General features: G+C 44.6%; 1 protein-coding gene across 1 annotated transcript in view; it reads right to left on the bottom strand.

Moving 5' to 3' along the window:
* The window catches only part of acer2 (alkaline ceramidase 2), a 41,626-nt gene that overhangs the window by 23,454 nt on the left and 7,558 nt on the right, over positions 1 to 10,614 (bottom strand). The window contains exon 3 of the mRNA XM_078559466.1: positions 9,624 to 9,793. Within this exon, the coding sequence (XP_078415592.1) occupies positions 9,624 to 9,793 (170 nt within the window). The remainder of the gene's footprint in view (positions 1 to 9,623; positions 9,794 to 10,614) is intronic.

Here is a 10,614-nt window from a genome sequence, read left to right on the forward strand (position 1 = left end):
AGCAGTAGCCAGAGCAGTGGCACCACAGCTGTCTCTGTTGTTCAGCAGGGGGGGTCAAAGCACAGAAGAGCAATTGTCATCGGGGACTCTATAGTCGGGGGCTCAGATAGGCGCTTCTGTAGTTGTGAAAGAGACACCAGGATGGTATGTTGCCTCCCTGGTGCCAGGGTCCAGGATGTCTCTGATCGGGTATGGGACATTCTGAAGGGGGAGGGAGAACAGCCAGAGGTCGTGGTACACATTGGTACTAACGACATAGGCAGGAAGAGTGACGAGGTCCTGCAGCGGGAGTTCAGGGAGTTAGGCAGAAAGTTAAAAAACAGGACGTCTAGGGTTGTAATCTCAGGATTACTCCCTGTGCCACTTGCCAGTGAGGCTAGAAATAGGAAGATAGTGCAGCTGAACACGTGGCTGAACAGATGGTGTAGGAGGGAGGGTTTCTGATATCTGGATCAGTGGGATCTCTTCTGGGACAGGTGGGACCTGTACAAGAAGAACTGGAGGGGCACCAATATCCTGGCTGCGAGGTTTGCTAGTGTCACTCGGGAGGGTTTAAACTAGAATGGCAGGAGGGTGGGAACCAGGGCAATAGGTCAGCAGGTGAAATAAATGACTGGGAACCAGTGAATATGGCCAGTAGGACTAAGAGGAAGGGCAGGCAGGGAGAAATTACTGAACACAGTGGGACTGAGGGTCTGAAATGCATTTGTTTCAATGCGAGAAGTATAACAGGCAAGGCAGATGAGCTTAGAGCTTGGATTAGTACTTGGGACTATGATGTTATTGCTACTACAGAGACTTGTTTGAAGGATGGACAGGATTGGCAGATAAACGTTCCAGGATTTAGATGTTTCAGGCAGAATAGAGAGGGATGTAGAAGAGGTGGGGGAGTTGCACTGCTGGTTAAGGGGGATATCACAGCTGTACGACAGGAGGACACCTCGGAGGGCTCATGCAGCGAAGCAATTTGGGTAGAGCTCCGGAATAGGAAGGGTGCAGTCACAATGTTGGGGGTTTACTATAGGCCTCACAATTGCCAGCGGGAGATTGAGGAACAGTTATGTAGGCAGATTTTGGAAAGATGTAAAAGCAATAGGGTTGTTGTGGTGGGTGATTTTAACTTTCCCTATATTGACTGGGAATCACTTAGTGCTAGGGGTTTGGATGGTGCAGAATTTGTAAGGTGCATCCAGGAGGGCTTCCTGAGACAATATGTAGATAGTCCAACTAGGGAAGGGGCAATAATGGACCTGGTATTAGGGAATGAACCCGGCCAGGTGGTCGAAGTTTCAGTAGGGGAGCATTTCAGGAAAAGTGACCATAATTCAGTAAGTTTCAAGGTACTGATGGATAAGGATAACAGGAGTCCTTGGGTTAAGGTGCTTAATTGGGGGAAGGCTAATTATAACAATATTAGGCAGGAACTGGGGAATCTAGACTGGAGGCGGATGTTTGAGGGCAAATCAACAACTGACATGTGGGGGGCTTTCAAACGTCAGTTGATAAGAATTCAGGACCGGCATGTTCCTGCTAGGATGAAGGATAAGCATGGCAAGTTTCAGGAACCTTGGATAACAAAGTATATTATGAGATTAGTCAAAAAGAAAAGGGAAGCATTCGTAAGGGCTAGAAGGCTGGGAACAGATGAAGCCCGTGGAGAATATAAAGAAGGTAGGAAGAAACTTAAGCAAGGAGTCAGGAGGGCTAAAAGGGGTCATGAAAAGTCACTGGCAACCAGGATTAAGGAAAATCTCAAGGCCTTTTATACATATGTAAAAAGTAAGAGGGTAGCCGGGGAAAGGCTAGGCCCACTCAGGGACAGAGGTGGGAATCTGTGTGTGGAGCCAGAAGAAATGGGAGATACTAAATGAGTACTTCTCATCAGTATTCACCAAAGAGAAGGACTTAGTGGTCGATTTGTCTAGGGAAGAGTGTGTAGATAGCCTGGATCATGTTGAGATCAAAAAAGAGGTGTTAGGCGTCTTGAAGAATATTAAGGTGGATAAGTCCCCAGGGCCAGATGGGATCTACCCCAGAGTACTGAGGGAGGCAAGGGAGGAGATTGCTGGGGCTTTGACAGAAATCTTTGTATCCTCACTGGTTACGGGTGAGATCCCAGAGGACTGGAGAATGGCCAATTTTGTTCCATTGTTTAAGAAGGGTAGCAGAGATAATCCAGGAAATTACAGGCCGGTGAGCCTTTCGTCAGTGGTATGGAAATTATTGGAGAAGATTCTTCGTGACAGGATTTACTACCATTTGGAAGCAAATGGGCGTATTAGTGAGAGGCAGCATGGTTTTGTGAAGGGGAAGTCATGTCTCACTAACTTGATCGAGTTTTTCGAGAAAGTGACAAAGATGATCGACGATGGAAGGGCAGTGGATGTTATATACATGGATTTCAGTAAGGCCTTTGACAAGGTCCCTCATGGCAGACTGGTACAGAAGGTAAAGTCGCAAGGAATCAGAGGTGAGCTGGCAAGATGGATACAGAATTGGCTTGGTCATAGAAGACTGAGGGTAGCAGTGGAAGGGTGCTTTTCTGAATGGAGAGCTGTGACTAGTGGAGTTCCGCAGGGATCAGTTGCTGGGACCTTTGCTGTTTGTAGTATACATAAATGATTTGGAGGAAAATGTAACTGGGCTAATTAGTAAGTTTGCAGACGACACTAAGGTTGGAGGAGTTGCAGATAGTGAAGAGGATCGTCAAAGGATACAACGGGATATAGATCGGTTGGAAACTTGGGCGGAGAAATGGCAGATGGAGTTTAATCCGGACAAATGTGAGGTAATGCATTTTGGAAGGTCTAATACAGGCAGGAGTTATACAGTAAATGGCAGAACCCTTAAGTGCATTGGCGGGCAGAGGGATCTGGATGTACAGGTCCACAGGTCACTGAAAGTAGCAACACAGGTGGATAAGGTAGTCAGGAAGGCATATGGCATGCTTGCCTTCATTGGCAGGGGTATTGAGTATAAAAGCTGGGAAGTCATGCTGCAGCTGTATAGAACCTTGGTTAGGCCACACTTGGAATATTGCATGCAATTCTGGTCGCCACATTACCAGAAGGATATGGAGGCGTTGGAGAGGGTACAGAGGAGGTTTACCAGGATGCTGCCTGGTCTGGAGGTTAATAGCTATGAGGAGAGGTTGGAGAAACTCGGATTGTTCTCACTAGAGCGACGGAGATTGAGGGGCGACTTGATAGAAGTTTACAAAATTATGAGTGGCATGGACAGAGTAGATAGTCAGAAGCTTTTTCCCAGGGTGGAAGAGTCAATTACTAGGGGACATAGATTTAAGGTGAGAGGAGAAAACTATAGAGGAGATGTGCGGGGCAAGTTTTTTGCGCAGAGGGTAGTGAGTGTCTGGAATTCGCTGCCAGAGGAGGTGGTGGAAGCAGGTACGATAGTGGTGTTTAAGAGGCAGCTTGACATGAATAGGATGGGAATAGAGGGATACGGACCCCGGAAGTGCAAAATGTTTTAGTTGATGGGCAATATGATCGGTGCAGGCTTGGAGGGCCGAAGGGCCTGTTCCTGTGCTGTACTTTTCTTACTCTTACTTTCTTACCTGTGCTCCTCGAATTCTGGTTTTCTGCTCAATTATAATTTCCGCACCATTGGTGGCTGTGCCTTCAGTTGCCTAGGCCCCAAGCTCTGGAATTCCCTCCCCGTACCTCTCCACATTTCTAGGTTACTTTCCTCTTTTCAGACACTCCTTAAAACCTCCCTCTTTAACCGAGCTTTTGGTTATCTGACCTCATATCTCCTTATGTGGTTCAATATCCTAATTTTTTTTTATATAATGCTTCTGTGAACCATCTTGGGATATTTCATTATGTTAAAGGCACTATATAAATATACTGTATATACTTATTAAAAAGCCAAGTTTCTGAGACCACATTTTTAGCCAAAAAGTAGGCAGCCAAATATTACACTAGTAATATTTGAAGGGTTGAAGTTCACCCTCTCTCATCACTTTGCTACCTAGCCTTTTAAGGCACTACCCCAGCTGATCGCAGAGCTGCCAGGTCAGATACTGTTCCCACTGACCCCGTCCCCAAACTAGCATAACAGGAGCCAAAGAGTATTTTTATTTTGCACAGACACGAGGAGCTGAACAACTCCCTTCGAATGAGTATGTTTGCACCAGGATGAGCTTGACTTCAGCAGTGAATGGGTGGTAAGTAGAAGGTTGGATTTTTTTGACCAAAAGATGGGGCCAACTTTTACATGAGATAGGCTATTACTCGAGTGTATACAGTAAGTTGTGGCTGTTGTCTAACCTCTCAGGTAGATGTAAAAGATCATGTGGCACTATTTCGAAGAAGAGCAGGGGAGTTATTCCTGGTGTCCTGGCCAATATTTATCCCTCAATCAACATCACAAAACAGATTATCTGGTCACTATCACATTGCTGTTTCTCTGCGCAAATTGACTGCTGCATTTCCTACATTTGTTATGATCCCCAGCTGAGGTTACCACTGGACAAGCCTGATCCCAAGGTGGAACCCAGCTTGATAGATCCTAACTTTTATTTGTTTATTTAGATAATTGGAGAGGGGCTACTGAACAGAGTCACCAGAGTCAGCTAATGAACTTATAACAAAAGCATAAAACATTTATTAAACAGGAAAAGATGAACTATATTACAACACTCCTTCACCAACAACTATATCTTTACAGATATATACAGATTTGTAAGGCTAACATAAGTTACAAAAGCTATCTTATACTTTAATGTCAACAGTAATTACACAGTCCATGTAAACCTATGGCGACCTCTGGTCAGGCACACCACACTCTGGAACCAAGTGACAGATGCCACCTCAACCAAATGCTATGGATCTCTCCTCAACTACCCCCAGACGCTTGTCACACCGAAAGCCAACCATTCCCACTGCACTCCTTCTTTCACACAAGGGTTTCCAATCTCCATTCTTGAAGACCTTGCCTTGGAATCTTCTCCAAAAACCAATGCTTTCTCTCAGACATCTTCTGCAAGGGTTCACCTCCCGGGTTTTGAGCTCTCCTTCCAATGTTCCTCTTCGCTGGGTCACCACATGCATTCAATCTGTCTTCCACGCACTCTCTCTCACCGACTCAGCCGTCAACAGTACCACTGCTTCACATGTCCATAGCAAGGAGTTACAGGCCTTCAGTTGTCTCTTTGGACATTCTTGCCCCTTCTCAGGTCCTTACTTCTTTAAGCTTGAAGCTTTAAACTTGAAGCTTGGAGCCTTTCTCTGTCCCTCACTCTCAACTTCGCTTAACAGGACCTTTTCCCAGGTTCCTGACCTTCCTTTGATTAGAAGGTCATCTTTCTCCTGTTCCACTCCCCTGGATTTTTGGGGTCTTCTCTTTAGCTTGGGACTGGCTATCTGTCCCCTTTGCCCCAGTTTCTCCTGGTAGTTATGTTCAAAACCAACTGAACTCCAACAGTTTCCAAAACAAACTGCTGTTTCTAGTTTTTGTGTGTGTATGTCTGTGGGATGGCGCTGCCTCTCTGGACCCCGTTGCAAGGCAATAGCCTAATCTTTCTAGTCTTGTTTGTAGAATTAGCTTACACCCATAAAACTCTCATTAGAAATGCAGGTACCTTTTAAAGTGAAACTAAAACTCAATTTGACCTTTCTTAACACACACATCCAGAAATACAAATCAAACTTAAACATTAAAGCTAAAACTCATTACTAATGCCTACAAATACCAATATAACTTACTTAAACTGTCCCTATTTCCTAACACATTATAATAGTGACTACACTTCAAAAAATACCTCATTGGCTGTAACGTGCTTTGAGATGTCTGGTGGTCATGAAAAGCACTATATAAATGCAAGTCTATCTTATTTCCTTTCTCCATTATGCAAGCAATTGTGCTCTGAATAATCCCAATGTTTTTCCCTGAAGTGGGGCTTTCAAGCTCTACAGCAATCATGGGGTTAAAATGGTTCCCAGATGCTAAGCTTATAGAGTCTCACAAACACATCTCCTGAGGACAAAAATAAAAATAAAAATACCTGGAATAACTCAGCAGGTCTGGCAGCATCTGCGGAGAGGAACACAGTTAATGTTTCGAGTTCGTATGACCCTTCAACAGAACTGTCTGTTCTGGACAGACCTGCTCAGTGCTGATGTTATTTCCACAACTGAAAACAATGGATCCCACCAAGATGAGCTTCCCCTGGCTCCAAAGCTGATATTTATGTAAAAGATTTCTCTCCTTCTGTGACAGGGGTGAATGGATGTTGTCTAGGGGCATTTGGTTGTGACAATGGCCTCCTCCATTTCTTAATTAGATTACATAATGGTGGTTATCCTGTGTCATTGTTGTGATGTTGCAAATTCCAGTTCTTCTTAAGGGTATCAGTTTCTGCTGTAGGCGGCACTGTGATTGTAACGCAATTAGAATAGTATATAAAAGCAAAATACTGCAGATGCTGGAAATCTAAAACAAAAACAAAAATACCTGGAAAAACTCAGCAGGTCTGACAGCATCTGTGGAGAGGGATCTAGTTGACGTTTTGAGTCCGTATGACCCTTCATCAGAACTAAGGCAAAAAGAAATTAGATGAAATGTAAGCTGGTAGAGGGGGGTGGATGGGACAGGTAGAGCTCGATAGGTGGCCAGTGATAGGTGGAGGCCAAGAAGAGACTGCCAAAGATGTAATAGACAAAAGGACAAAGGGGTGTTGACGGTGGTGATATTATCTAAAGGATGTGCCAATGGGGACATTAAGGGTAGCAAGCAGGACAAGCAAGTGGCAGATGGCCCTAGTGGGGGTGGGGTGGGGGGAAGGGATCGAAATGGGCTAAAAGGTGGAGATGAAACAATAGATCGAAATAAATTTAAAGATAGGAGGGGAAAGGAAAATATATTTGTAAAAAAATTATAAATTATTGGAAAAAGGGGGATTGGAAAGGGGGTGGGGATAGAGGAGAGAGTTCATGATCTAAAATTGTTGAACTCCATATTAAGTCCGGAAGGCTGTAAAGTGCCTAGTCAGAAGATGAGGTGCTGTTCCTCCAGTTTCTGTTGAGCTTCACTGGAACATTGCAGCAGGACAAGGACGGACATGTGGGCATGAGAGCAGGGTGGTGTGTTGAAATGGCAAGCGACAGGGAGGTCTGGGTCCTGCTTGCAGACAGACCGAAGGTGTGAATAGTATATAAACTGCTTGAAGCTCTGTATTGTTGGAGAAGCCTCCTGGAGATTGTCTCCCCACTGGTGTGAAAAAATAAAGGCTGCTTGACATTTGAACGAAAGACCCTGTGTTGAGTGTTGGTTTAAAATACTCCACAAAATCCCCTTTTACCTTAAGATAAAAGCAAAATACTGCAGGTGCTGGAAATCTGAAACAAAAACAGAAAAAGCTGGAAAAATTCAGCAGGTCTGGCAGCATCTGTGGAGAGAGAGAAACAGAGTTAACGTTTCAAGTCTGTGTGACCCTTCTTCATATGGATTCGAAACGTTAACTCTGTTTCTCTCTCCACAAATGCTGCCAGACCTGCTGAGTTTTTCCACCATTTTCTATTTTTGTTTCCCTTTTACCTTACTTATTAGTCTTCTCTCCGCTCTAAATTTATTACTGATTTCCATTAATATTCTCATGCCCTACTTTCTTGTTGGTATTTTAATACAGTAATGCACTCAACTATGAGATTACATACAAAGAACATAAATGGGCATATTTTAGGTAACAATTACACTTCCCTGATCACATGCAACAAAACTTAATTTTATATCAGGTGTGAGATTTAAAGTTGGACATGGAAAGATGACTCTTCAGAACATAAAAATTGCTGCTGGGATTTTCCTTAAATATTTTCCCAATCAACCACTATAACTTCAGCTAAAAACAGCACAATAAACAAGGGGCAGAATTTTTCAGATGGCAGGATTTTGTGCCCTGCCACCTGAAGTGTCAATGTTGCTCTGAAGCCATTTAACATGCAGTGGGGCATTAATTGGCTCAGGGAAGCCCTGCCTTGGATGGCCGGCAGCTCTGGTCCCAGCAGCATTAGGTTTGAGGACTGGCCACTGCTGGGACTACAGTCAGTCCCCGAAGAAGAGGAGCTAATGGAGGCTAGACTGAAGGCAAGTCCAGGCTATCAGCAGGGCCTGGTTGGCAGGCCCCAGTGAGGGAAGGGTGGAGGGGGTTAAAGGAGGGCATGGCCTGGAGGGTGCCTCCAATGGGCACAGAGGACCCCCAAAGGAGGTACCTCCGCTCCCCCCCCCCACCCCCACCCCCACCCCACCCCCCAGAACCCGATACCAACCCGTGCAGCTAAAGCTGCCAGGCTACCTGCTTGGGGTAGGCCTCCCTCTGCCACAGGTAAAAAAGCAGCAGGACAGGATGAGGCATTTAAATGGCAATTAATTGGCAACTTATGGATCTCAATAGGGCCAAGGGCAGGGGGGCTGCTGACACCTTCCTCTCCCACAGTAAAATGGGACACAGGTAGGCTAGGTAGGCAGGCAGGTAGGTGGTGGGCAGACCACTCGTTACATTTTATGAGCCACCCTGCCTTCAAATCCACCGGCGGGACGCGTAAAATTCCACCCAAGCTTTCTGACAAAACTATGGCGGGTGACCATCCAAGGAAATTCCTGACATGTATTCTCAAGCAGTTTCTGATCCACGAGTTTCAATAAAATCTCACTGCAAGTTTGGACATTGTGATATTGTGCAACCACAGGTTTAATAGTCAAGGATTCATGACTGCCTGGGAAGTCTTTTCTTAGTGAATCAATCAACAGGAATATGACGAATCTCATTTGCTTCATTTGTGCTTGAGGCCACAGGCTGAATTTTCAGGCCCAGTCGAGGTCAGGACCTGTACCGAACTGAGACTGGCCGGTGTGCCACTTTCCCAACCCCGTTGCTGGCGCTGGCCGCTTTTTGCCGAGGCAGTTTCAGGACTTGCAGGGTTACCCACCCCCATGAGTCAGGTAGCCAATTAGGCTCATTAAGAGGCTTGTAAACCTCACTTAAAAGAGGCCAATTGAGATTTTCCAGTTAGCCTCCAGTTTCCCAATGTGACTAGAGGGAGTTTAACTGCTTAGATGCAGGCACCCTGCGGCAGGCTGGGATGGTGAGGTGGGTGGGGGCCTCCCTGCCTGGCTGGGTGCTGGTGCAGCCAAAAGCCGTCCTGTCGAGGGAATCCCCTCCCCACCCCTTCCACAGCGGTGGCCTGGCTGCTGAATATGCTTTTTCTTTAAAAAACTTTAAAAGTTGGTGAGAGGGTATCTTCATCTTGAAGTGCTCTCTCAGTTACTTACCCTCTACTGCAGCCTGCTGCTCCACTCAGCTTGGAAGACCTGTCCCCATGTCAATTAAGGGTGTGCCTCTGTGAAAACCCCAGGACAGTGACTGTTTTGCCTCGGGGGCAGGTTCAAGTCCTGGAAACAGTCCCGACACCTGTTTGCTGCTCGCAAGGCAAAAATTCAGCCCCACATATATGATTATGGAATTGATGCTACTGGCGGAAAAAAAATCTTTTGCCTGCACATAAAAACTTACAAACATGATTATAGAGTAACCATTTCTACACATTTAATTAAAAGGTATCACTTACTGTGAAGGGGAGCAATTATATTTGTGCGTAATGACTTACCTTTTTAATTCAGCAATAAGTAGAGCTGTACAGGGAACACCCAATGTCATCAATGAGATGTTATTGATCGCTGGTTTCACAAATGCAAGACATGTGGCAACACCAGATAGAATGCCAACCGCAGCCTTAAATCGGCTCCTAGGACAAGAACCAGATATTATAGATGGGCTCTTCTCCAATTGAGAGCAACTCAACATATGCACAGAGTTTTCCCTATTGCCCAATACCGTGTTTAATCTTTGTAACTAGATTCTTGATAAATGGCTAGTTTTATTATTAGGTTTTCACCACCTGACCACAAATATTTGCCAGTCGCATAAGGCAGCCTTATATAATTTTGCCATGTAACCTTCAGGTGTCATTAGCCCACTGATATAAAAGAGAGGCCTCAGGAGTAGGTTTGTAAACAGCTTATTAGGAGAGAGAATTGAGTTAACCAAGTATTATACACACACGGTGATATAATAAGTATCGTAATATTACACAAAGTCTAACATAAATACTTATGTAAAGTTAAAGAATCCCATTCCCAAATATATGAAATGTGATACAGTGAAAACTGAAAGCAAACATTGTTCTGGAAACACCAGAACTAAATCAGGTTTCAGAGACTTTTGGACATGCTTTTTGTTCAGTTTCTGGAATGGGAAAATAAACAGAAACTTGATAAATGTATACATCCCTTTAGGCACCAACACTATGGAGTTTATACTCTTTTAGTTAAAAAAAAATCAATAAATGAGAGGGCTGACAGCCCCTGGTGGGGCACTGCAACTAAAACAAAAATGTGATTTTGTCCTAATTCAATTCCTACAGACATTCTTGAAATGACAAACTTGACCAGATATTCAAACCAGATATTACACTGATTCAAGGTTCTCTCTAAAACTATATTTAGTATTTTTGCCTGTGAAACATTTCATTGTATTTAAAAATAAACTGGACTCCCCCACGTCCTCAGTTGAGCTTACCCAATGAGTAGATAAACCGG

This window comes from Cetorhinus maximus, chromosome 2 (genome assembly GCF_964194155.1).
Source record: "Cetorhinus maximus chromosome 2, sCetMax3.hap1.1, whole genome shotgun sequence".
In the NCBI taxonomy this organism is placed as follows: Eukaryota; Metazoa; Chordata; class Chondrichthyes; order Lamniformes; family Cetorhinidae; genus Cetorhinus; species Cetorhinus maximus.